The sequence below is a fragment of the Solanum dulcamara genome, chromosome 11 (genome assembly GCF_947179165.1).
Source record: "Solanum dulcamara chromosome 11, daSolDulc1.2, whole genome shotgun sequence".
NCBI classification, from domain to species: domain Eukaryota; kingdom Viridiplantae; phylum Streptophyta; class Magnoliopsida; order Solanales; family Solanaceae; genus Solanum; species Solanum dulcamara.
Window position 1 is genome coordinate 62074705 of NC_077247.1, and position 26274 is coordinate 62100978.

Below are 26274 nucleotides of genomic sequence, written 5' to 3' on the forward strand. Positions count from 1 at the left end.
ATTAAAAAAAAGAAACTAATTAGCATTTCATGGCAAATAGGGGTTTGACTTTTTAAAGACAGACATACCTTCAATATTTTCAGATTTAAGATCACTTTGACCATCTAATTATTGTCTTAGAAATATCTTTTCATGTAAGATTAGTTTGACCAATAAATTACTTACTTCTCGCATTTATTTAGTCCACATGATTTAATATATTTCCCATCTAACTATTTTTCAACCATTTTCCACCACAAGTAGTCTGGGATTCCTGATGTGACGGCACAACCACACCCATTAATACACACATGTTTGATTGAGATAAAATTATGGAATAACTTATCTCATAATTAGTTATCTCGAATTGTAGTATTATTTTTATTTTATATTAAAAAATAAAATAATAATGTTGATATAAATAATTTCAAAAAAAATTAATTATGAAATACTCTCTTTATTCCCATGTAAATTGAATTTTTGCGGATTTTTTTCATAGTTCAAAATAAGTGAATTGTTCAAAATTCAAGATAAATATGTGAATTTTTTTCTATTCTTGCCTTTCATTTACATTTTGTAGGTGATAAGTTCAAGAGAGTTAATTATTCATATTTATGATTTTACTTTGAATTATTTCTGGTTTCAAGAATAGCTTAATAATTACTATCTCTGTCCCATATTAGATGTCAATCTTATTAAAAATATTTGTCAATATTACTTGACGAGATAGAATTAATTAATTTTTTTTATTTTATCCTTACAATTAATATGGTCTTTTAAATATAAACAATTCACAATTTTAATTATTTTTATATTCTATGTATATTGCATTGATATAAACAAAAAACAAAATGGTAAAATTTATTAATAATTTCTTAATCATCGTATAAAATTAAAAGTACCCATCTAATATAGAATGGAGATAGTAATAAAAAGATAAAAATAAAAAAATAATATTTAATTTATATCCTAATTTTTTCTTTAATAAATATACATTACTTTATAAATTTAATTAATATAAAATAGAATGAATAATTTATTCTCAATCAAATGACGTAAGAGTAAATCTACGATTACGACTGCGATTACTTGTATGAAAAATATGATGAGATGGCACAAGAAAAAGAAAAGAAAGCATACGAGGCCCTAGGGCGATTAGACCCTATCTTGCTAATCTAGTAATTGATAATGATGAATTTATATAAAGTAAAGTGACCTAAATTTTTAATCATTTTTCCACTAATAAAATAATACCCAATTTTCACCCGTGACCTAACGACGAAACTTCCATGTGCTCCCCAAGAGCCCAAACAAACTTCAAAAAGTTACTCAAATAGTATTTTAATTATCCAAAAAAGGTGTAATCTCTTTCTGATTAATCTTTTTTTTCCCTCTGATACTCCATTTTTTTTCCCAAACAGATTCGATTCGATTCGATTCGATCCACCATTAGAATCCAATAATCACAAGTTTTTAAACCCCACAACTCCAATTGCTACACATCCTCTATTTTCCAATGTATTTTTAAGGTATGTTGTTTGTCTCTCTCAAACTCTCTCTGTCAATTTACCCTTTTTGACTGTTCAATTTTTGTTGAATAATGTGAAACCCGTTGCCTAAATTGACTATGATTTTCTGGGTTTTTACTTTTAATGGAAGTTATTAGATGATTTTACGTCTTGGGTTTGTATTATTTTAGTATTTACGTTTCTTCTCTCTTGTTTCCTACTGTCATCGTGCTGTCGTAATTGCGTAGGTTTGTTTGCCGGTAAAAGGATAATGTAGAAGAGTCAAAGTCTATATTGAGTCGGTTTTGTATGATTACAAGTCTCAATTTGATAGCCGTCTTTCTCTTCTTAACCCTGCCGCGTCAAGTAGACATATTCAAGAATCAAGATTCAGAAGCCATATAGAAACAGATTCAGATCCTTGGTGTATCAATTGGGTTTTCTTTTTTGATTGATTTTGACAGGCCTTTTTGATTGATTGTGTTGTGGAACAAAGAAAAAATTCTCTTTTTTTGCTGAGAATTTTGTAGATAAGTTGACTTTGATGGGTGGCAAGAGTTCAAGGGAGGATAGTTGGAGGCAAGCTTCATCGACTCGATCTTCTTGGAATCAATATGATTATCCTCAAACTGCTTATCCTCAAGATAGTTATAGATATTCAACCCAGCAGGCGGCTGTTCCTTCTTATGCACCACCTCCACCATCGTCCCAACAGAATTATCCTCCACAGCCACAGCAGAGTTATGCTTCTCACGACCATGAAGCTCGGCCTCATGCTACACGACCGAGGCTTGACCGGAGATACTCGAGGATTGCAGACAATTATAATTCCCTGGACGAGGTATGAATTAGATTAAGCAATTTGAGTTTTTTTAACAGTTCTATACTCCATTATAAATTCAGAATTTGGTACTTCTAGCACATGTTTTCATTGCTTCAGTTATCGCATTATGTTTCCCTACCTAGCTACTGCTTTCATAGCCATATTCCTTTTTTAAATCTGCTTTGAGATGTGGCACTTGAGCTGTGGGTCTATCAAAAATAGCCTCTTTGTAGTTTGTAGGGTAAGGTTTGCGACCCTACTTGTGGGATTACAGTGAGAATGTTGTTGGTGTTGTTGTACTTCTAGCACCTATATATTATGCTGAATGCCTTTGCATTCATCCAATAAGCTATGAAGGTGGGTCTGACAACTGAATCAAGAAAAGCTATTTAGGAGTAGGATTACAAATATGGGATTCATGGAGTTTTTCTTATCATAATTTTCTACGCGTGTGCAAGCACTAAAACTTCATAGAAGCTGTTTTCAAGGGGATGCTGAAAATAAGACTGCATATGGAAATAGAAAGTGAAAGAGAGTGAATGATGATGGACCAGATAACTGCAGATCTTAATATCAGATGATTATTTAACAGATCAAGAAAAAGTGAATGCTATAAGAACCATAGAATTTTGTAATTTTAGGGGGTTCCCTTATAAGGACATTGGCTCATGCTTTTTCACCTTTTATATATAAAAAAGGGCAGCCCGGTGCACTTAAAGCTCCCGCTATGCGCAGGGTCCGGGGAAGGGCCCGACCACAAGGGTCTGTTGTACGCAGCCTTACCTTGCATTTCTGTCAGAGGCTGTTTCCAAGGCTTGAACCCGTGACCTCCTGGTCACATGGCAGCAACTTTACCAGTTACTCCAAGGCTCCCCTTCTCACCTTTTATATATGATAATTTTTTTTTAAAATTAGAACTATGTATGATAAAATTGCAATTTATTTTTAATCAGGTGACTGAAGCCCTTGCACGAGCTGGCTTGGAGTCTTCGAATCTAATTGTGGGTATTGATTTCACCAAGAGCAATGAATGGACAGGTTAAGCTTTGTTCTTCCTTTCCTGCCTCTCTCTGATTAGTTGCATGCTATATTTTTCAATATTCTAAAGTTGACATATGCTCGCTCTTTAGGTAAGAGGTCTTTTGGTAGTCGGAGCCTACATCACATTGGGCAGAATTTGAACCCATATGAGCAAGCAATTTCTATAATTGGAAAAACCTTAGCGGCATTTGATGAGGATAACTTGATTCCGTGTTTCGGATTCGGAGATGGTAACTCTATGAGCCTTCTTTTTTTAATCCATAGAAGTTTTTCTTTTGGATTTGCTCAGTACGAGATTAATATTTTGTTCCATGTGGATAATTTTTTGACAGCATCAACTCATGATCAAGATGTATTCAGTTTCTTTCCCGATGAAAGATTTTGTAATGGTTTTGAGGAAGTTCTGTCTCGTTACAGAGAAATTGTCCCCCAGCTGAAGCTTGCAGGTTTAAATTCTACTACAGCCAATTTACTGCCTTAGACTCAGTAATTGATTGAGTTTACTTAGATACCTTTTCATTTTGTTGCAGGACCAACATCATTTGCCCCGGTCATTGATATGGCCATGACAATAGTTGAGCAGAGTGGAGGCCAGTACCATGTTCTATTAATCATTGCAGATGGGCAGGTAATATGTTTTATCAATCTACATCTCTGTCCAAATACAAGACAAGAACAATAACGAATAGCACACTGACACAGCTTAACTTAGCTTTAGTTTCATAGTGCATGAGTTAGTTGGATTTCCTTGTTGGTTGTCATATCTGAGTGTATTAAAATTATATATTATAATTTGTATTTCTATGTCTGGTCAGGTAACTAAAAGTGTTGATACTGGCCGTGGACAATTAAGTCCGCAGGAGCAGAAAACTGTGGATGCAATCGTACAAGCAAGGTACTTGCCTCTAGTATCCTTGTGCTGACTGCCATTTGTATTAGTAAAATCTTTTGGTTCCATTACATGCTGCTTTTCATACTTATGCTCAAATTCTGGAGTGCATTGTATTATTTCGTGCAGCAAGTTTCCCTTGTCAATTATACTGGTTGGGGTTGGCGATGGACCCTGGGATATGATGAAGGAATTTGATGATAATATTCCTGCTAGGGACTTTGATAATTTCCAGGTTGGTGGTGGTGGTCTAGATTGTGGCATCTCTTATTGCTTATCTAGGAACATTTTCCTTTTATGTGGTTTAATTGCTAATTTCTTTTGCTAGTTTGTCAATTTCACGGAGATCATGGCCAAAAATGTGCCTCAAAGTCGAAAGGAGACGGAGTTTGCTCTTTCAGCATTGATGGAAGTCCCTTCACAATATAAAGCGACGATGGAACTTAACTTACTGGGGTCAGATTTCACTCTGCCTATTTGTTCATGTATTTGTCTGTTTTCAATCTGATATACGTCTCTCCTGACCTTCCCTGTCAAGTTATAGGTGATGACGTTTTCTAATTTCTTAATTGCAGTGGACAAAGTGGAAAATCTCCCAGTAGGGTAGCTCTTCCTCCTCCTATGTATGGGGCAAGTTCTGTCAGTGGTTCAAAGACCTCACGTGCACCAAGTTTTCAGCAGCCTGCAAGTTCTTATTATGGTTATGGAAGCCCTGCAGATGCAGCTCCACATTTTCAGCCGACTTCAAGTTCTTATTATGACCGTGCTCACCCAGTTGACACTGCTCCATCTGCTCCGAGCTCTCCCTACATTGCTCCCAGTTCTACATATGACAATCAGGTAAACCAGAAAACTCACATTTGCTTTGTACTGCTGCATTTCAATTTCTTTTGATCTTTTGTAGCTGGTTTTATAAATAAACGACACGAGTTGTCTGGAATGACTGTTTTCCGTCATTGTGCAGGTTTGCCCCATTTGCCTTACTAACCCAAAAGACATGGCCTTTGGTTGTGGGCATCAGGTACCTCTTTTTTCCGCTCCCATTCTTTCAAAAGCAGATGTTTTGAGGAAATTAAACCCAGCCGTGACTTAACAATATCGTGTTCTTGATGCAGACATGTTGCGAGTGTGGGAGAGCGCTTGAGAATTGCCCAATATGTCGAAGTACAATTCAAACAAGAATAAAGCTCTATTGAGCTACTTCTTCTGCCCTGATTCCTTTTGCTGCTCCAACCTGCAATTCTTTTTGATCAGTTAGGATGTGAAACATGGTGATGAAGCTGATTTTTTTATTTGTTGGATATGGCTTTGGCATTTTGCCGATGCGATTTCTTCTGTACATGGTTTGGTTCTTGTTTGTACGTTACTTTTGCCAAATTTACTTCCAACAACAGAAGCGTAAGATCCCTAGTATCAAAATATGTGTAAATCAACTATTTATTGTGCAGTCTCCTTTTAAAGAGTCGTGTGCTTCTACTAGACCAAATACAGTTTCAAAATATGCTGTACCGACTGTTGTTCCACCAGAGTATGTGCAAAAACGAAGAAAATAAATGTGATTTAGGAACAAGAATATAAGAAAGAGCAAGAAGGTGATTTTTTCCCATCATTCTTAAGTTTTGGTGGACATAGTTACTTGGTACCTGTTGGTTGTTGGATATGAGAGGTAGCAAATATTTCATGAAATTATCCACATCTAAAGGTGTGGCCTAGTGATTGATGAAGTGGGGAGAGCTATCTGTTCTTAGGTTTAATTTCAACGGAGACAAAAATATTACTCCAAGTGATTTTCTCTATCTGTTTAAGTCTTAAGTGGACACAATTAGCGCGCAAATAGGATAATACATTATGATTATATAAAAGATAAAAAGGAGCAAAGAAATTGGCAATAAGTCTGATAAACAAATAAATAGATGTTCAAGTAGAGTTTCTTTTGGTTGGTCAAAATAGATAGAATACCTAAAGACTCGTTTTATTTAGATCTTAAATTATCAATAGTCGTAAGTACTCCTTGAACTTAACTATCAATAGTCTGCACATCCCCGCATATCTATAGAAAGTGTATCAACGTCTAGGGGTAAAAACTATCAAAAAAATCAAGTGCAGCACAAAAATAATAGATGGAAATTTTATCCCTTACTTTTGTGGGAAGGAGAGGCATATGAGTGTGCACTATGCATTAAGGATTAATTTGCACTAAATGGTAGTGGGTAATTCCACAAGTACTACAAACTACTACGGTATATCATGTGTCTGGTTTATATTTCAAGAATTAAAATTTCCCTTTCAACAATTCTTCCATTACTGAATAGCTTCCCCACAACCTCTTTTCATAATTGAAGTTGGATAGGATTTTCTTGATTCTTTTTATAGGTATGTGATTTGCCCATCACATTTATGACTGATATTAAAAGGATTACTACTCGCCGTTTATGAAGGGTGATGCAATCAAACCCGACCATACCGTGACTTTAAATACGAATAATCATAGATTTATAGTTATAAAAAAAATTGTATCCCCACTAGTGCTAACCCAAAAAAGATACTAATATTAACTACAAAGCACGACCAAAAACTTCAAATTATGTTTGAAATTTTGATAAGGTTGGGTAATTGACTCACTTATCCACAAGGTCCGTTTTTAGGTGGTGTTTCAATTGCATTCAATGCACGCAACAAACTTCACACCTACAACCCCACAATGTAGTTGTGCGTTAATGACAAACATACATCATCTATTTACGACAAAGACAATCCCCACACGCTGTATCACTATATTTGTGGTTCGATATACACCAATAACGTAAATATTAATTTTATTTACAATTATTAATCTCATTAACATTTTTTCTTGATATAAACACTCGCAAACGCATAGTAAAAGGAAAATCATTCCCAGTAAGGAGTTTTTCCATTTAGAGGGCTTCGCAACAAGCAAGACTCATTATAAGAAGAAACGATCTCTATGTGAAGAAGCTCAACTGTGTCAGGTTTAAATTCGAAATTTCTAGTTAAGTCTAGAATTCCATTCATCTCATTGCACCTTTTGATGTGAGATTATATTTTTAACTTGTTATGGCGGATGACTTAGTTTATTAATTAAACACTTTCTTCTAACATTCTCAGTACTCTGTTTTTTTCATCTCTCAGAAATGGCATCCATCGCTATCAAGCAAATTCCCTACAAAAAACTCAAACAAGAAAGCAGTTACTTGGAAGATGAAGATATCGACCTGAGAGAAAAGGTAATTGGGAAAATTAGGAGAAAGCCCTCTTCGTTCTGGAACATCAAGTTCAGAAAAGTTCATCTGAGGAAGCGATTGAGGATTAAGGTACCCAGCTTGAAGAAATTCTTAAGGAGAAAATCAAGATTGATTGTGGCGGCATTGGATAAAATTTTGAAGAGGTTGAAGGAAAGCCAGTCACATTTTGGGGATCTTTTTGCTGGGAATTACATGTTTACACAGGTCTCTCCGACTCCATTGAAAATTTGTGCCCAAAATCCCAAATCTCCCTATTTGAAAACCGTCGCCAGAGCTGATTACCTCCATAGTGGATTCTCATCTGTAGGTTCTGCTAGGTATTATAATTCGTTTTAGCATCCATTAATTAACTTGCATGCGTTTTGTTCTTCAACTATCTTTAAATCGGCAGATTAATTAGATTTTATGGTACAACTCTGGAATTTGCCTGATCTCTACTCCAACAAACTAACAAACCCAGCAAATGTAATCGGTGATATATATCTAGACCTTTCTACCTTGAGAAATATATATTAATTTTACAGTGAGGTGTCATTTATATTCTCGTTATTAGCTAATCATTTATATCGAGGCGTGACAAAATCTAAGGATATAGAATCACAGTTAATCAGATGATGATTGCTAAGGGTAATTACAAGTTTTTGGATTTGATAATTAAAGCAAGCGGCAGACCAGAGGTAGGTTTAGGGAGTTGGCAAAAGTAATTACAATACTGTAAGCTTGCCAAGAATTTAAGATGTACAAACTGTTGTGCTGACATCAACAAAACTCTGATGAGTTAAATATAGCTAGCTACGAACGACTGGCAATCTTTTGAATTGATATTAATTTCATTATTCTTCCATTCTTTTCATTTGTGTGATCGAACTCCGTGAATTGGCATTTTCATCGTCTTTCACTATGAAGCGATTTTCTGAATGCTTAACCGCAAAAAATACATCAGTTGAATAAATAATTATAACAACAAAATACATGCATGCATACAAAACTCCAAGACTACCAGGCGGTATTATTTCTATTATCATATGGAAATAGCCATATTAAAATCAGTATCAACGGTATAACAACAACAACATATGTAATTCCAAATTAAACACCAACCAACTTTTTATTTTTATTTTTATTTTTATTTTTGAATTGTCTCTATCTAGTGGGGAAGAAGGACAACTACTTGATTTTGGGGACGTTATGGTTACGATGTACATTTAATTTACAGGCATATTGTATTCATTTAATAGTAGATTTGATTTAATATATTTCAATATATTGGGGAAAAAAAGTAATGTAGTAATTAGACCTTTAAAATAAAGAATTTAAACACATCCCGTATTAATAGTCAAATTGATAAAACAAAAAGTTTGTCATAATGCTAACCTATTACTTACGTGACTTCATCTATTAGAAATCAGAAAAGGGTAAAAAATGATCTTGAATTAGGTGAAATTAAGTAAAAATATTCGTGATTAATTTTAAAATACCCGATGTTAATAATTTGGTTCAGAAATATCCTTATGTTATTTAAGAAATAAAAAAATGCCCCTTTTTTACGCACTTGACTACTTCAAGTTTGATATGAGCCGTTACTAAATTAAGGAAAGTTATCCGGCATTTTTGCTTCTTTTTCATAATCTTTTTTCATGGATCCAAAAATCTACAATTGGTGGTGCTTATTAAACATTTATGAGGGGAAACACCAATTATTCAGATATTAGCCAAAGATTTGGCTTCTATTACGAGTAGAGTAACATGGTTTTGCTGCATTTGTGTCATAACAATATAACATTTTGACTGTCCTTGCTTATATTCTTCAGATTCAGCTTTCAACTTGTGTTTTTCTTTTATTTTCAGTGACCTACAGAGGTTATCCACTTAACCATATAAAATTTCTAAGTGGAAGGAAAAGGTCATCATTCTATTATTACATTTGGAATGTTAAGTACTTAGCTTGTTTAAAATCAAATGGGATGATGTTACTGATGAAATTGGTATGCTGCTACTTTTATTGCATTCTTCCCGTCTCCATTCATAGCTTAATTGATGCTTTTACAAACATTTTGCAGCACAAAGACATGCAGTCCGTGAGCAGAAACTAGCTTTAGCGTGGAAGTATAGTTGTTAAACAGCAGTTGTTTTGACCTCCCTCAATTGAGTTTCTTACTTATCATTTTGACTTTTCATTCTTAAATAGTTGCTATAGCACGAGGCAGCCACAATGTGAGTCCTAAAATAGTTTTTCATCGACATCTTCTGATGTAGATTGCTAATATATCATTTGATGTTAGAAAAACTCTCTTTTAGCAAAAAATAAAAATATTAAATACTCTGTGTCTGAAATAGAGTGGTGAATTGTGTTACCCTCTCTTGCCCCGGAATTATTACTTGGTAATGTATTATAACCTTATGTTCCAGTTTTTGTGCACGTATTTGATCACTTAATTTCATCTGCCTTATGCAATAGTCTTATCTTTCAGAATTGAGAAATATAACCCAATACTTTTTAACTGTTCCATCTCTTCAGAAGCAAAAGGTGCAACATGAATCTAGGGAAATTTATGATTTCCCAACTGAACAGTTTGCGCCAAAGGTGGTATGGCAATTTCCCCCGAAAAAACCTGGGGCAGATGAAGCTGGGAAAATCAAGCCTAGGCTGTCTAAGGACATTTTGGCCGGAGTAAGTTCCCAAAATAGGAAAAGAGGAGGACTTGCTAATGTTCTTTTTATAGGTATTTGGTGGTCAATGACGTGCAAACGTTTCAGAATTTTTTTTCAAGGACCCCCTCCCACCCCACCCCTGTTTTTTAACCTTCAAAAAACTTGTAGGGCAAAATTTTATCTTTATTTTGCGGTTGATTGTAGATGTCATATGAATCACAGTAGCAACGGCTCTTAAATTGCCTAGACAATACGATTGCGCAGTCTCCGACAAGTATTGAGCTTATCTACGCTTTTATCCCGCAATTTTCATGGCTTGGAAGAAAAGCAATGCTTTTTATCTGGCAATTTTGGATTTCAACACTTCTCAAGTTAGCCAAGCTCTGTAACCGCCAATTTTCCATGGCTTGGAAGAAAAGATTGCCTCTCAGATATAATTAATAGCAACATCATTAGATACCTCATTTAAGCTTCTGGTGGTTTGGTAATATTAAGTTAAAAGCAATGTGAAATGGAGATATGAACCTTGTCGGAGGAGATGACGAGATGCTCTTATCAAAACACATGGAGCTCAAAATCAATCCATTTACTATATTAACATAGAATGCAACCCAACACCACGTGTACTGAAATTAACAGCTCCTCAAGAACCTATTTTACTCTGAATAATATGAGTAAATTGAGTCACAAATGGCGAACTGAATTTGAGCTGTACAAGTCTAGTCACTTAGTAGAGTGAGGACCAAAGCAAGTTTATGAGTATCATTACAATTTGGACCTAGCCGTACACTAGCCGCAGCATCCACCTCTTTGAGCAACCGCTCCATCCCTTGGACCAGCTGGACCTTGCGTACGCCCATAACCAACCTTGATTCCAGATGACTGCAAGAGTAGGAAGGTAATGTTAGAAAATGCACCAATGATAACGTTCATCCCAAGGGGAAAAAAAGAAGAGGATAACTGTGTGAGATCGAAAACAACTCCTTAGTTAGGACACCCAAAAAATCAGGACCACCAAAACTTATCCTTCCATTTATAGGAAGTTATCAACCAACTAAACAACGATTTCACCCATCTAAGCTGGCCATATCCACAGCTTGCAAACAAAAGATTTATCCTATTTCAGTTATTCACACAGATTCTAAAACGAGATGCTCGTGAAAGCAGAACAATTAGCAATGATGAAAATGCCTCATCATACATTTCTGTGGAAAACTAATTGTTTACCTCGTTGGAGACATCAAAAACACCTTCTTGGATCTTTTGAAGTATCTTCGCAGCAGTCTGTATAAAGGCCTGTGAATTCATTGCATTACTTTAAGAAACTAGCTTCAATGGAATTTGATAAAAGCGACATTGTAGATAAGAGATGCCATGGGATCTGGCTAATATGTGTACCTCCTCAACACTTTGAGCAGTTCTAGCAGATGCCTCAAGAAACAAAAGCCCATTTTCTTTTGCAAATTGTTCTCCCTCCTCTTTACTGACAGCTCTTCGATGTGACAGATCACTCTTATTTCCTACTAGCATTATAGTCATATTTGGATTTGCATGCTGCCTAGCATCTTCAAGCCAGCTGGCTAGGTGATTAAATGTCTCTCTCCTAGACAACAGAACGATTACTAGCTTTAACAAAATGCTAATGAAAAATCATACTAGAAATCAATATCAGAATGAAATACTAGAACCATTGGAGACAATCATTCGGCAAGACGTGTAAATGTGATCATATAGGAACTGATACAACTGAGCTAGTTCTTCCTGCCAAGTTACCAGTTTCCAATTTATTCAACTTGTTAGTATAATTTTAATCCAACAATCCAATATTCAGTACGAGAAATCCCAAACATACTTCTCTTATTACAATCTGCTAAAATATGCACAAGATACACCAATGATGCACACACTTCATGAGTTCATACAATTAATATACTTACTACTCATAATTTCCATGTCCACCTAAAAAATTCTAAAGTTATTTGTGTCACTTTCGGGTAAACTACAGCCAATTGGGATGATTTGCCTTAACAAGAAAGTTCATCAACCAATGTTGCAACAACAAAAGTATTCCCCATTTAGTCCACAAGATGTACTAGGATAAGGGTGTGTTTGGTAGGAAAGGAATGTTTTCCATGGAAAGTAAGTGAGGTTCCTTACTTATTTTCTTGCATTTGGTATATATGCAAATAAATATTATCCCAAAAACATTTTGTATATTATCTAGGGAAATGCTATAAGCGGTGGGGTAGACGGGTAGGGGATGGGGGACTATAGGGGTGGGGCATGTTGGAGGGTGGGCAGGAGTCAATTAGTGTGGAATGCCACTTCCATCGTGGAAGTCATTTTCCTCATTTTTAAAGAACTTTTTCCCTAGAGAATATTTTCCAGAATTTTGACCAACCAAACATGGAAAACTGAAAAAAAACAATTTGGGTGTGTTCTCTATGGAAATGTTTTCCAATTTTTCCATGTTCGGTTGGTCAAAATTTTTGGATAACATTTTTCAATGAAAAACCCCACTTGTGGGATTTCACTGGGTATGTTGTTGTTGTTGTATTTTTCAAGGAAAACAAGTTTCTTAGATGGAAAATGTTTTCCTCCATACCATACACACCCTAAGTTAGGGTTTTAAATATCTGATTTCTGCACATTAATGACTTGAAGGGAAGTGGAATGTCTACAGGAATCCTCAATTAGTGTTTCATACGATCAGAGACCTGCTTGACACCTAAGACTACTTTTGCCTCTACAGAAAGGCTTCTGCGGAAGAGGACTTGACAATTAAAAAGGCAACAGGGCCCTATAAAAAGGGAAAAAGCAAAATCTTCTCTTACAACAAGTTTCTCCATGGATAATGACCAGATTATTCAAAGAAGCAAATGCAAGTTTACGTGTGAGCTATCATAGGCCATATGTGTACAAATGCAAACAGCAATGGGATACCTGGTGATGTCATAAACCAGAAGTGCGCCAGCTGCTCCTCTGTAATATGACCTGGTGATGGATCTGAAAGATTCCTGCCCAGCCTAGAGAAAGAAAGCTCCATGGAGGGAAGGAGAGAGAGAGTTATAGATCACTGTAATTGAATTACTAGATCAAAGTCCAAATATAATGCTGATAGATGAAGAAATGAATTTGAATAAAAAAGATACAATGTGTTCCACAATTATTTAATATGTATATATCCCTTCATTGCATAACGTTTGTCCCTTTCTTCCACAATCCAAGAGTTGGAAAAAGCAATATTTGACCAAGAGTTTAATGTAATATGACGATATTTTAAAGAGGAAACACCTCATAATACATACACATAGTTTCTTAAATCCAAATTCAAAGAGCAGATTAGCTTATATCCAATTTAAGTCCAAAAGTTGATCAACTTGATCATCAACAACAACTCGGTGTAATTCCACAAGTGGGGTCTGGGGAAGGTGAAGTGTACGCAGACCTTATCCCTACCTTTGTGGGGTAGAGAGTTTGTCTCCGATAGACCCTAGGATCATCAACTTGACCATCAAAAAGTGAAAAACTCCAGAAGTTAAAGTATCAAATAGGTTGTCTTTTAAAATAGAGATAACCAGTTAGTTTAACATCAGTATATATTAAGTTGATTGTTTGAACAACGAACAATTTACAAAGCAGGTTAGACGAGGAAATGTGTAGCATCATACTTAAATTTGATCACGCCCACATATTGACAAAGTAAAATTTCCCCATCCCCCCCCCCCTCCAATCCCCCCCAACTGCCCCTCGTACTCAAGAAAAAATTCCAACCCCAAAGTACATATGGCTCTTTCGCACTTTGTCCCCTCGGTGACTCAAACCCCAACTCTATATTCGCAGATTGAGAGTCCCCTCCTTGGTCTGATTGTGTAACTTTTTTAAGATCATGAGTTGGGAATGGATTCTAACTTGTTATCACCTAAACAGAATGTGTGGAACACTATGGAAACATCCTTATCAGAAAACGTTATGGACATGTGAAATAAAAACTAGGTCACTAACAAATAATCATCTCGAAACATATCTTCCTACTCATAAAGAAAAAGGACCAAACAACCTGTGAATTTTACCTAGCACTTTCCCCAAAAACTATGCAGGACTAGGCCAATAGATACTCAAGTCCAGATTAAATGAAGGAAATGTAATTAACTCTACATAGGATGATCTATAACTACTATTCATTGATGAACACAAATAAACATTGGATATTACATAACTCCAATTTTTTTAAAGATGTACACAATTGCAAAGTAGCCATTCAGCCTTAAAATGTTTGAACTAGCATCATTTTCAAACTAAGTGATGAAGAAGGTGTCACTAGAAACATTGGGTGCAGAGACTGGCACTCATGCAATCGTGCATCACCTAGCACCTACCATTCCATTTTTCAGATAGTTCAAACTGTTGTCCTTAAAATTTTGGCATTAAAGTGTCAATGATGGTGCATTTTTCACTAAGTTTGACCGGGAGCAAAGATAGAGAGAGTTGATGTCAAAGTTTTATTCAGAGTAGGGACCAAGAGACATGGTCAGCAAGTTTGTTGACCCTTCTACTATTGTTAGAAGAATTAAAAATACTGTACCTAATTCGGTTTACATACCTATACAATTTTCCTAAAAGGATTGATGTTCAGTATACAATTAGTTTTCCCTTTGTCTATTTACTTTGAGGAAAGGCTAGGAAAACTGATAGCAATCCAATCCTTGGTGATTGCAGAGGAGAACAAGATCGAATGGGAAGCTGAAGAATAGTAACCAGAGCAGCACCAAGTTAAATAGAGACTTCTGATCAGTGTAATTGATATTTTGAGGCTACTGTTCTCAATTTTTATTGCACTTAATGGCATATAATTTCTAATTTTTTACCGATTTCCACTATGTGATACCCGAAACCGCAACCACATACGTGTACAACGACCAATTATTCAATGCGAGGCGGAGAAAGCAATCAAACAGCGGAAACAGTCAAAATTAAAGCTGAACAAGTGGAAAAGTAAATTACAGTGTCCCAAATTTGAAGTTTAATTGGCCTGCCGTCAATGGTGACCATACGAGCCCCAAACTCGACTCCAATGGTGAGATCATGCACCGGCTGAAACCTCTTGTCTGTGAATTGCAGCAGCAGACACGATTTTCCCACTCCTGTTCAAATAAAGTAATCCGTACGGTCAATTAGGGTTTCAAATAAGACAAAAAAGCAGAGTAAACTAGACCATAAAAAATGAAAAGATGAAAGAGAGTTTAACCTGTATCTCCTATGATTATGTACTTGAAGAGATAGTCGTAAGACATTTTTCTGATGAAGAGAACCGCCGGAACTGAGTTATGCTGTCGGAGAAGTTAAGACAGTTGGAAAAGGGTCAAAGAGGAGCAACGTAAGTATGAAGAAAGGAAGAACGCAGAAATACAGAGAAACGGGGAAATGGATAATAAAGTAATTTAAAGTAAGGGTGACGTCTAAATTTTGTTTTGAGATTTGCGGAGGAGACGTATATAAGCGAAGTATCTTTCCGGAACATCCCCGTTCCCCTTCCCTTCCCTTAAACAAATGGAGAATCTATTTTTCAAATAGTAAATAAGTAAAAATGAAAGAAAATACTGAACTTACTTCAAGTTTCTAACTTTAACTCATAGGTTTCACAGGATAATCTTCCACTATTTAAATACTTAATTCATTAGTAAAGTAAAAATGTTTGATTTGATGCATTTTGATTCTCATAAGAACCTTAATCAGCAAAGTAAAAGATCTTCATCTGTTTTTCTTATCCTACTTAATAAAAATAAAAAAAAATTGCCAGATGTTTCAGTTTCTTAGGTTCATGGGCCTCGGAAGGGAATCATGGGCCCATGGCCCACTTCTCTTTAAACAGGTCCATAATTGCGTGTGGACTCTGGAATCTGAGCTAAAGAGTGCATCTGGCAAATACTTATCTCATTTAAGCAAGAAACTAACAAATTTCCTTCTATTTCCTTTCCTCCGACAGATATTATTCCCTCGACACGTGTCTTAAAATCATAGGTTCTCCCAAATGAGAAGGGAAAGTACGAGAGGTTGGTAGCTCTAATTACTATAAGGTAAGAAAAAGCATATATTATTTAATATTGAATACATTTATTATTTAATATTGTTAACCAAACATTACCCCAAAAAAGGAATTTCATAAAGTCGTCAAAACATTGAAGATATGAACATCACATATGTTTAATTTGATTCAAACAACCATCTATGAATCTAATTAACTCAACAATTTTGTCCTTAAACAAATCCTATCCTTAATTAAATTTCGACTGTTTCTGCCTCCAAAGCTATTAGCAATCCTCCTGGAAAGTCCATATATGGGTGCAACATTGGATAATCTTCTTCTTTCATTGTCCACCTACACAATAAATAATTAATGTTTTATCAGATGATCAAATTAATGATAATAAACTCTACATATATCTAACTTGTAAATATAAGGGCAAATCTAGAACTTTTGCCTAGCGGTAAAAACAAAATGAAGATAAATAGTATAACGAGAGACATGTTTAAAGAATAAAATTAATAAAGGGATTTGTCGTATTAAATAGTACCTGTAATTGAGGACAAGATAGTGTAGGAAGAAAGATGCTTCTAATTTACCAAGCTCCGACCCGGGACACAACCGTGATCCACCTCCGAATGGGATCACCTTCTTGCTTGTAGCTGGATCCTGAATTTTTTTCAATGCAAAATAGGGTCAAAAGTGGTTTAGGAAAATTTGTTTGGGAAAAATTAAAAAATATTTTCTAAGAACCGTTGTGATTCTTCATTGAAATTAATATGCTTCATGTAGGAAAACTTACGGTCCATCTCCAAGGGTTAAACTGCGATGGATTTTCATGCAGCGACGGCTCAAGATGTACTGCAGACAAAATAGGAAGTATTTTCCAACCCGCTGGAATATGATATCCTAAAATTCGAGCACAATAATAAAAAGAAAATTACATTATGTATACTTAATCTACACTACAATTTTCTATAAAAATAAAAATCACATTTTTATGACAAACAAGTCTATCACCATTAAATGACATGACGTTTTCTTTTTCTTGTAACAATATTCAGAATCTCCAAATAATTGTACATATGAACAATATGAATTGTTTTAAATAGTAAACTAGGGTTGAAAAACAATATAAGCTCTTTGATGATTTCTTGTTTACAAACCTTTGAATTTTACATCCTTGATAGCTTCCCTGTGAACGAACTTCACCAAGTTGCCACAACGTAGAGTCTCATTTATAACCTGAATAAAAATAATAGTAAGCTTTTTATATACTACGGATATTTAAAAAAAAATGTTTTGATAAATAATATATACCATAATGGTGAATTCCATTTGCTTATAATCTTCCCAGTTTAGGGGTTCCTCCTCCTTTTTCTTTCTCCTTATTGCACGGTGTTCATCCTGATCATATGATAAATAATTAATCTAGAAATGTCTAATTAGTTTGAAGATAAAAGAGAACTATCTATAGGATATAATTTTATTTTTTTTACCTTCAAAGTTTGAAGAGCTCGTGGTGATTGGGCAAGAAAATAGACTAGTAGGGACAAAAGTCCTGAGGTTGTTTCATAACCTGCCAACAAAAGGTCTAGTAAAATGCTTACTTTCTCCGCATCACTAATTAAGTCTTCTTTCACTAAAATCTCATCAAAAGGGTCTCCTTTTTTTTGCCCATTTAGTACTTCCACGTCTTTTCTATTTTCCCATTCTTTTAGTATATGTTTCAACGTGGATGAAATCCTCGTACGAGCCTGCTAGCAAAAAGAATGTCAACAAGAATTTTGATTAAAGGTGAAAAGTGTCAGATAGTGTAAGAAAAAGTACCTTGACCGCCTTGGCATAGGGTGTCCACGGAAGGTTAATTGGAATGGAGACAAAGCCTTTCATAAATGTGAGGAAATCTTCTAATAATTGCAAACCAAGTGGCTCATCCGGTTTCATGTCCAACAAATTCATCAACATCAGATTAAAGCTAAACTGCAAATACAAATTCAAATTGGAAAAAAAAAAATTAAAGGTCTACCACTTTAATAATGTTATCCCTTAGGATGTGTTTGGTAAGACGAAAGTTATTTTTTGATTACGAACGGACCTGTTTAGCTTGTTTTGAGAAGTGAATAAGTGGATTTCCTTTCCACGACTCGATTAACGAGACACACAATTTATCAATGTCACCTAGAAAATTCGATGTGCAGCTGAATTTGTTGATGAGGCCAACTTCAATGCGTCGCAACTTTTTGTGAAGTTCAACATCAGTGACAATCATCAAAGAGTGCTTACCAAGAATGTCTCTAATTGGTTTTGGGTAGCTGCTTTGGAACAGTTTTCCTTCTTTCTGAAGGACAAATTTGTTGAGCTCTAAGTCACATGAAATTATAGTTGGAGACCCAAAAATATAGGATTTGAATACTTCTCCATATCTGAAATACAACCAAGAAAACGTATATATTTTGAGCATAGTCATAGAGGTGGTAAAATACGTAAAGCTAGCTATTATTATTTCAAAAATTAGAAAAATTAAAGGAGGGGAGATAAGTTTATGTAAGTTCGGTTATTCCGTTATTTGATCTATCTTGACTCAAGCACACCTCAGACACGTTGGATCATGACTACTAATTGATTTGATCCGTTTTAATTAACCCTGCCCATCTCAATTAAATTTGATCCTTCACATCAGAACAAATCAAATTGACAACATAAGAGAATTTAAACTGAAAATTTTGCATAAAAGTAAATATACCTCGAGCGATGTTGTTGCAAGAAGTTACCAATGGAGAATGATTTATGAGGGGTAAAAAAGCCAAATGCCTCTCCAACAAAGGGAAATCCCATTTTCCCACTAGGTAAGCTTTTAGGATCATGTTTATAAGCTAATAAAAAGAAATGGTGAAACATGAAGACCAAAATTACAGTACCAAATATCACAGGAAGGAGCAAAATCATGATGATGAATTGATAAACAAGAAATATTTAGTACTAACGATTTAGTTTAGAGTATGGGGTTATCATTCCTGTGAACCATTTATATATAATCCATCAAAATTAAGTTGGAGAAATTATATGATTGTATTTCAAAAAATGTAATATATCTTGACTTGACTTTATTTGGACTTTTTTTTTATTGGACAATTATCAATTTACCAGAGAAGGCAATTATTTATTCACACAATATTATTAAATAATCGGCCTTTTGTGATCATTGAATTTAATATAATTATTCCTTTTCCTTAGTAATCCAACTCTGGATAATTAAGACATTAATGACTTTTTATTTTGTAGTTGCGAAGTATTGGAGATTCATATTTATATAATCTCTTGTTCACATTTCAGAAAAATCCTTGAGAAAATTGTATTCTATTCCGCATTAAATAATAGGGGAAGATATGATTAAATTTTCAGTTTTACATTTAACCTTTGCAAGAATCTTATAATTATTATCTTCCTAAAAAATTTCAAATGGTATTATTGCACCCTTGAATGATGACATGGCATCGATAGTGTGCTCCTGACTCTCTTGAAAAAGTGCTAAAGGCTAAAAAAACAAAAGTTCAAAACTGATTACTTAGTACGAAATATCATTTTTAATTGAAAATATTTCACAATCAGTTATCCTCAGATAGGTCAGGTGAGGAATTACTTTTGAATTTTTTGGGGCTATAATTTTGCCGAGTCGATTAGCATCTTTTTTACTATGCATTTTTCGAACAAAGAAGATAATTATAGGATTAAGTTCGCTTTTCAAGAAATTACTCATTCCATATCTCTTGCCTGTCTAATATGTGTGGAACTCGATCTTTTTCGATTCTAGCATCTCCCTCAAATACATAAGGTAGGTAGGGCTGGGTGAGAAATGGTTTCTTCTTGACAATAAACTTTTTTCGACCTTCGATTAACCTTACTCATAAATGGTGTTACGCTCGGGAGAACTGCCTAACTAAAGAAAAATATTGTACCTAATTTTCGATTCACTCAAAGAGGTGAATAGTGTCCCAATAGAGATATGTAAAAAGCAGATCCGATTACACGTATTCCTAATCCTAAATGGAATGTAACGATGTAGAAATTCATATGTAAACATAGTATCTATTTAGATAGGCCTAAATGGCCCCTTCTCATTTTGAGAATGTATGTAACCCTATTCTAGCCTGATCCGATATGGAATGAACTTCTAATCTTAATCGATGAAAAGAAATAAAAGTTATTCATTGAGGTGGTCCGTAAGGGTGGAAAGATCGACAACATAACAATCAACAAAAATTGAAAAAAAAATAGAGAAACTAAAAGGAAAAGTTATGGTTAAAGAAAAATTCATTTGACTCTTAAAATCCTCAAAATATGTCGTAAACCAAAAAAAAGTGTGTATTTCATGGCGGCTAGCTGTATGCACTATAACAAAAGAAATATTTAGTGTCAATAGATTTTTTTACTGCAAAAACATTTATTGGCAATTGATAAAATGTCATTACATTCAGAGTCGCTAAAGACTTTAACCATATTTATATAAAGTATTGGTTATAAATACATATATTTATATAAATACACAACCGCAACCCACCTCCTAATGGGATCATCTTCTTACTTGTGGCTAGATGCTGAAATTTTTCTAGGGATAATATCATATATATACCAAAAATTTATTAATTTATAAAAAATATAATCATGTTTCCATTTACACAAAAAATAACCAAAAAGAGGTCATAGGCTGAACACTATAAGGCTCAATTTGTCCCAAGGCCATTAGGCTTTTTTTTGCTTTGAGCCTAACGCAATAAAAAATGGTAAAATTACCCTTTTACACATATTCCCCTAATATATTTACTTTTATTCCCATATACACCAAAAAATTTCCAAATTCCCTCTTTTTCCTTTCTCTCTCTATACCTCTCTGATACATCCGCCTATTCCTTTATTCTTGCCCTAATTTGCTCTAGTTAATTTGTTACTCTTCAACTGTTAATCAATTTCAAGGTTCCAAATAAGGTATATTTCAATATTTCCTTATATGGAATTTTACTTCATTCTCATTCAATCTGATTTCTCCTAAAATTTGTATATTTTGATTTCTTCTGAAAATCTTTGAAAAATCTTCTAAATTTTTATCATTTGTTTTCTTATGTAAATCTTTCTGTTTTTGTTTCTCATTCCTTCAATGGAATTCGTTCATGGTCTCAAATAGTCCATAAAAATCAACGAATTCTTGTTTCTCCTGGTTCTGATTCGTCTTGGGAAGGTTACGACGAAGTTAGATCCAAACATCGTAACGATCCAACAGTGATGAATAAGCTACGTGAGAAATTGAAGTCGAAAGCTACAGTTAAACATGCACCCAAAGAAATAGACAACAAGATTGAAGGGGTTACAACACGCCATAATCTCCCAAAGGTATGTGTTCAATTAAGTTTTTTGTTTTAGAATGAAAATTTTGTGAAGGTTTTAATGATTCTGATACATATCATTTATGTATCAGATTCATAATGTATTTTTAAAAGGAATTTTTTTTGGAGATTTTATATTTCTGATACATCATGTTTAAGTGTCAGTTTCTGTTGTTTTAATTTTTAATGATTCTGATACATATACATTTATGTATCAGATACATAATGTCTTTTTCAAATGTATTTTTTTGGAGATTTTCTATTTCTGATACATCATGTTTAAGTGTCAGTTTCTGTTGTTTCAAGTTTTAACGAAGCTGATACATATCATTTATGTATCAGATACATAATGTCTTTTTCAAATGCAATTATTTGAGATTTACTATTTCTGATACATTATGTTTAAGTCTCAGTTTCTGTTATTTCAAGTTTAATGATTCTGATACATCTACATTTATGTATTAGATACATAATGTCTGTTTCATATGCAATTTTTTGAGAATTATTATTTCTGATACATCATCTTTAAGCCTCAGTATTTGTTATTTTCAAGTTTTAATGATTCTGATACATATACATTTATGTATCAGATACATAATGTTTTTTTCAAATGCAATTTTTTGAAGATTTACTATTTCTGATACATCATGTGTAAGTGTCATGATGTTTCAAGTTTTAATGATTCTGATACTTCTACATTTATGTATCAGAATATAATATATAATTATTTCTGATACATCTTCTGTATGTATCAGATTCTTATCTCATGCATCAAATATTTTAATGCATATGATACATCGTATTTATGTATAAAGTTCAAGTTGTATTTAACCATTTTCATGTCAATGCAGGGAATGAAATACGTCATCAAGAAAATCCCGTCCCACCCATTGAGATTCGAAACGGCATATAGGGCTAATTTTCTTGATGATTTTGAATCATCAATAGGTGGAGATATTGTTGTCAGAAAGCCATGGATGGTTGTGTTAGCGATAACGACGATCCAAAAAAACTAGGAGAAACATCTCTCCAAACCAAGGAGAACTGATTGATGTCCAGTAATTTTTTTTGATAGTAAACATTTTAGGTGATTCTGATTCTTTTAATGTATCTGATACATAAACTGTAATGTATCAGATTTAATATGTTTTAATATTTCCATGCATCAGATTTACTATGTTTTTCTCTGGTGTCAAAATCGAATATAAAATCAAAGTTTATGTTTTATATTTCTACTGTATCAAACTTGTATCGAGTATAATATTCATAAGTGTCACATTTTGTGAATTCTGATACATGAATCAAGTTTTATTTATTATGATACATCATGCACATGTATCAGATTCTCATTTCTCAATATTTAATGATTCCGATACATTAATTTTTAAAATTCACGTACATAACTGTCGCCTTCTTTAATAGATCAGTAATTGATATAAATAGCCAATCTTTTATCCATAAATAGCTGATGTGCATTAACTATTCTATAACTAAAGTTATGTATCAGATACATAACTTATGTATCAGCAAAAGTGAAAAAATAACTGAAATCAAATTCGGTATGAATTGATGCTCTGTTTTTTCCATTCGAGACGACGCTCTGTTTTTTGGCTTGAATCTTCATGGACATAACAATTGATTTTTTTAACAATTGATGTATCAGATACATAACTTATGTATCACCAAAACTGGAAAAAAATTGAAATCGAAGTTGGTTTGAATTTATGCTCTGTTTTTTTGGCTTGAATCTTCAACTTCACAACCGTTATTTTTTTAACCAAATTAATCTCATTAATTAGATTAGTAATTGATTTAAAGAACCAATCATCCCTTATATTAAGATATTATCCATAAATAGATGATCTTCATTAATTACTCATTAGATAATTGATGTATCAGATACAAAACTATTGTATCAAAAAAGTTGAAAAAAAGGGAATATCGGATAATTTTGATACAATGAGGAATGTATAGTAATTAGACTTTTCCATTATGGGATTTAGGTAAAGTTTACATAAAAAAATTGCTTTGGGTCTAACGCAGCACAAAATTGGTTTGGATCTAATGCAGCAAGTTAATATTGACAATGTAATTTGCCCAACGCAGCAAAAAATTACAGTGTTAATTTTTTTTTAAAAAATAAAAATTATTTTGCTTTTTTTTAAAAAAAATACTCTTTTTTTTCAAAACTTTTTTCATGAATTTTTTTTCATCTATCAATATGGTATAAATGGTGTAAAAACATGTATATATATAATGTACAAATAATTATGTAGTGTATATGTAATGTATTAATTTTTTATAAATAGTTATTTAGTGTATATGTAATGTATTGATTTTTTATAAATATTTATGTAGTGTATATGTAATGTATCGATGTTGTATAAATAGTTATGTTGTGTATATGAAATGTATCGATATTTATTTGACTATCATGCATTCCCACCTTAATAAATAAAAGAATAAACAAAAAAATAAAACGACATAAATATTAATTTTTTCCAAAAAAAAAGTGAAACAATCATAAAAAAAAAAAAATTAAATCAATGATTTTTTTTTAAATAGCACAACAATTTTTTTTATATATTTTTAAATAAGAAAGCAAATGGCCGAAGGCCCATTTGTTTAGCCGAGTGGCCATTGTCCCTTTCTTTGGTAAGATAAAACGTGATGGATATTTTTTTGAAAAACAAAAGGAGTGTAATTTTTCCATTTTTCAATGCAATATCGAAAGTATTTTCGAAGCTGCTGGAATATCTATAGGATGTATGTGGGCCTAATGGCAAATAGTTGAGTTGAAGTCGAATTCCCTATGGGCCAAAGAAAAAAAATGATAAATTGATCTCTTTGTTCATCTAAGCCATTTAGTCATGTTTCTCACCATAGCTCCAAATTCTCATCCCAAAACATGGGAATCCACCAATTCCTCAAAATCACACTCCTTTCCTATTCCATCAAACATCAAAACACAGCCTTCAATAATAATTCCAAAAGCCTTTAATAATGAAGATAACAATTCAACAGCAGGAAAAATCAAACGCATGGTACTTAGTCAAGAAGGAAGAACCAAACTAAACGTTTTACCAGACAGGGAATTTTATGCCTACCCAAGATTTGTCACACACGTCGATGATCGTTTCATTTCCAATTTAACAAATCTTTACAGGTACGTACAGTAGGGGTGTCAAATTAAGTCCATATATAAAAATATAACACGTTTAAATTTGAACGTGTTAGTTTAGACATACATTATAGATTAATTCAGTCCAATTTAACTCGCCCTGCCTCTGTTTTTATAGGAAATGTTTGAGGCCTGAATTTGAGATTCTTGACCTTATGAGCTCATGGGTGAGTCATTTACCACAAGAAGTGAAGTACAAAAGGGTGGTAGGTCATGGACTTAATGCCCAAGAGCTAGCAAAAAATCCCAAGTTGGATTATTTCTTTGTGAAGGATTTGAATAAAGATGAGAAACTTGAGTTTGAAAATTGTAGCTTTGATGCTGTTTTATGTACTGTCAGTGTGCAGTATCTTCAACAGCCTGAGAAGGTCAGTAATTAGCCTAAATTAATGATCCCTTAATTAGATGGTGATTCATCTTTTCTTTTTGGAAATCTTGAGTCTTATGGTGTCTACTGATGTATTAATTAATTGATTAGCCTAAATGATCCCTTAATTAGATGACAAAGAATATTTGATGATTTGGAAGAGAAGGATAGAATCAAGTGTCACCACAACCACATAGACGTTGTTGCAAAATGTGTGGTTGAATATAAGCCACACAAGTTCCAAAGATATAGTGATGAAGTTAATTGGTACTAAATTTTACATTAAGAACACAATGTTTAATTATGTTGCCTACTTGCATATTAGCATTTTATATTATATTGAATTATTTGTTAAAAAACACCATTTCGATGATCATTTGTTATAGTCCTTACATCAGAATTCCTATGTATACAACTCGTTCACGAACTAAAAGAATATATATATAATTGTGTTATTAAATTGCAGGTTTTCGCAGAAGTATTTCGAGTTCTAAGACCTGGAGGAGTGTTTATTGCAAGCTTCAGTAACAGATTGTTCTACGAGAAAGCAATTAGTGCATGGAGGGACGGTACAGGGTACGGGAGAGTGCAACTTGTGGTACAATATTTCCAATGTATTGAGGGATTTACACAGCCAGAAGTGATTCGTAAATTACCAATTGATGATGATGATCAAGAAAATAAATCACCTCTGAATAAAATAATGCAGTTTATAGGGTTGTTTTCAGCTTCATCTGATCCTTTTTATGCAGTTGTAGCTTATAGAAACTTCAAACCAGTGCATGAATAAATTTGTATTATATTATTGTGTGACATTTTAATTTGGTGTGTATAGCCCAATTTGTAATCAGTAACCACAAATCATATGCTGAAATTCTGTTACCTTCACTTCATAGTCTGGCTTAATTACAGGCCATATTTTTTTTTCTTTTTTAATTTCAAGCCATAACAAATCGTCTTATGTATTTATGCTTATACAGGAAGAAAATCGTGTGTACAAGCACTTTTAGTATCACTTAATTAACTATGTTAATTAATATGCATCTAACCTTAATTTATTATCTAAATATATCAAATTATGTTGTTCGGTGTAATTAAATATCAGAAGTGGATAAACTTAATTCATAGTGAATATGACTTTGAGTATTTTCTTTATCCCTTTAAA

The 26274-nt window shown here is 33.6% G+C and overlaps 5 protein-coding genes across 9 annotated transcripts; 3 read left to right on the forward strand and 2 right to left on the reverse strand.

Annotated features, from left to right (window-relative positions):
- The first annotated feature begins 1259 nt into the window (after positions 1 to 1259).
- LOC129873529 (E3 ubiquitin-protein ligase RGLG2-like) lies at positions 1260 to 5766 on the forward strand. 2 transcript variants are annotated; one of them, XM_055948643.1, is made up of 12 exons: positions 1260 to 1508; positions 1952 to 2328; positions 3264 to 3348; positions 3441 to 3581; positions 3684 to 3797; positions 3882 to 3979; positions 4167 to 4246; positions 4370 to 4475; positions 4569 to 4696; positions 4816 to 5080; positions 5205 to 5261; positions 5356 to 5766. In XM_055948643.1, exons 2-12 carry the CDS (start codon positions 2032 to 2034, stop codon positions 5434 to 5436), a joined length of 1452 nt encoding a protein of 483 aa, XP_055804618.1. In that variant the 5' UTR covers positions 1260 to 1508; positions 1952 to 2031; the 3' UTR covers positions 5437 to 5766. The 2 variants fall into 2 exon arrangements, with proteins under 2 accessions (XP_055804618.1, XP_055804617.1); XM_055948642.1 differs by lacking the exon at positions 1260 to 1508 and having other exon boundaries at positions 1654 to 2328.
- A 1273-nt stretch (positions 5767 to 7039) lies between these two features.
- LOC129873472 (uncharacterized) lies at positions 7040 to 7916 on the forward strand. Of its 3 annotated transcripts, none has more exons than XM_055948575.1 (2): positions 7040 to 7291; positions 7391 to 7916. In XM_055948575.1, exon 2 carries the CDS (start codon positions 7393 to 7395, stop codon positions 7837 to 7839), a length of 447 nt encoding a protein of 148 aa, XP_055804550.1. In that variant the 5' UTR covers positions 7040 to 7291; positions 7391 to 7392; the 3' UTR covers positions 7840 to 7916. The 3 variants fall into 3 exon arrangements, with proteins under 3 accessions (XP_055804550.1, XP_055804548.1, XP_055804549.1); XM_055948573.1 differs by having other exon boundaries at positions 7042 to 7250; XM_055948574.1 differs by having other exon boundaries at positions 7042 to 7230.
- Positions 7917 to 10726: 2810 nt separating this feature from the next.
- Positions 10727 to 15849, reverse strand: LOC129872466 (ras-related protein RABB1b). 2 transcript variants are annotated; one of them, XM_055947451.1, is made up of 7 exons: positions 15766 to 15849; positions 15404 to 15485; positions 15160 to 15299; positions 13099 to 13181; positions 11554 to 11758; positions 11383 to 11451; positions 10727 to 11037 (listed from the first exon to the last, which is right to left on the reverse strand). In XM_055947451.1, the coding sequence occupies exons 2-7, from the start codon at positions 15447 to 15449 to the stop codon at positions 10945 to 10947; spliced, it is 636 nt and encodes a 211-aa protein (XP_055803426.1). In that variant the 5' UTR covers positions 15450 to 15485; positions 15766 to 15849; the 3' UTR covers positions 10727 to 10944. The 2 variants fall into 2 exon arrangements, with proteins under 2 accessions (XP_055803426.1, XP_055803425.1); XM_055947450.1 differs by lacking the exon at positions 15766 to 15849 and having other exon boundaries at positions 15404 to 15699.
- A 585-nt stretch (positions 15850 to 16434) lies between these two features.
- LOC129872791 (cytochrome P450 724B1) lies at positions 16435 to 19027 on the reverse strand. Its single transcript, XM_055947675.1, has 9 exons — positions 18927 to 19027; positions 18279 to 18606; positions 18011 to 18163; positions 17680 to 17937; positions 17501 to 17587; positions 17347 to 17425; positions 16981 to 17089; positions 16731 to 16871; positions 16435 to 16534 (listed from the first exon to the last, which is right to left on the reverse strand). The coding sequence occupies exons 1-9, from the start codon at positions 19016 to 19018 to the stop codon at positions 16435 to 16437; spliced, it is 1347 nt and encodes a 448-aa protein (XP_055803650.1). The 5' UTR covers positions 19019 to 19027.
- Positions 19028 to 24332: 5305 nt separating this feature from the next.
- On the forward strand, positions 24333 to 26025 carry LOC129873279 (uncharacterized). Its single transcript, XM_055948343.1, has 3 exons — positions 24333 to 24727; positions 24861 to 25110; positions 25576 to 26025. Exons 1-3 carry the CDS (start codon positions 24432 to 24434, stop codon positions 25897 to 25899), a joined length of 870 nt encoding a protein of 289 aa, XP_055804318.1. The 5' UTR covers positions 24333 to 24431; the 3' UTR covers positions 25900 to 26025.
- Positions 26026 to 26274: the final 249 nt, after the last annotated feature.

Coding starts and splice junctions, on each gene's coding strand:
- LOC129873279 (XM_055948343.1), top strand. CDS start 24,432: ATGTTTCTCACCATAGCTCCAAATTCTCATCCCAAAACATGGGAATCC. Junction 24,728..24,860: donor AATTTAACAAATCTTTACAG/GTACGTACAGTA, acceptor CTGTTTTTATAG/GAAATGTTTGAGGCCTGAAT. Junction 25,111..25,575: donor ATCTTCAACAGCCTGAGAAG/GTCAGTAATTAG, acceptor ATTAAATTGCAG/GTTTTCGCAGAAGTATTTCG.
- LOC129873529 (XM_055948643.1), top strand. CDS start 2,032: ATGGGTGGCAAGAGTTCAAGGGAGGATAGTTGGAGGCAAGCTTCATCG. Junction 3,798..3,881: donor CCCCCAGCTGAAGCTTGCAG/GTTTAAATTCTA, acceptor ATTTTGTTGCAG/GACCAACATCATTTGCCCCG. Junction 4,476..4,568: donor GGGACTTTGATAATTTCCAG/GTTGGTGGTGGT, acceptor TTCTTTTGCTAG/TTTGTCAATTTCACGGAGAT.
- LOC129873472 (XM_055948575.1), top strand. CDS start 7,393: ATGGCATCCATCGCTATCAAGCAAATTCCCTACAAAAAACTCAAACAA.
- LOC129872791 (XM_055947675.1), bottom strand. CDS start 19,018: ATGGGATTTCCCTTTGTTGGAGAGGCATTTGGCTTTTTTACCCCTCAT. Junction 16,872..16,980: donor AACCCTTGGAGATGGACCGT/AAGTTTTCCTAC, acceptor CTTTTGACCCTA/TTTTGCATTGAAAAAAATTC. Junction 16,535..16,730: donor TATCTTGTCCTCAATTACAG/GTACTATTTAAT, acceptor TTTATTGTGTAG/GTGGACAATGAAAGAAGAAG.
- LOC129872466 (XM_055947451.1), bottom strand. CDS start 15,449: ATGTCTTACGACTATCTCTTCAAGTACATAATCATAGGAGATACAG. Junction 11,452..11,553: donor CTGCTCAAAGTGTTGAGGAG/GTACACATATTA, acceptor ATGAATTCACAG/GCCTTTATACAGACTGCTGC. Junction 11,038..11,382: donor TTTTTGATGTCTCCAACGAG/GTAAACAATTAG, acceptor CTACTCTTGCAG/TCATCTGGAATCAAGGTTGG.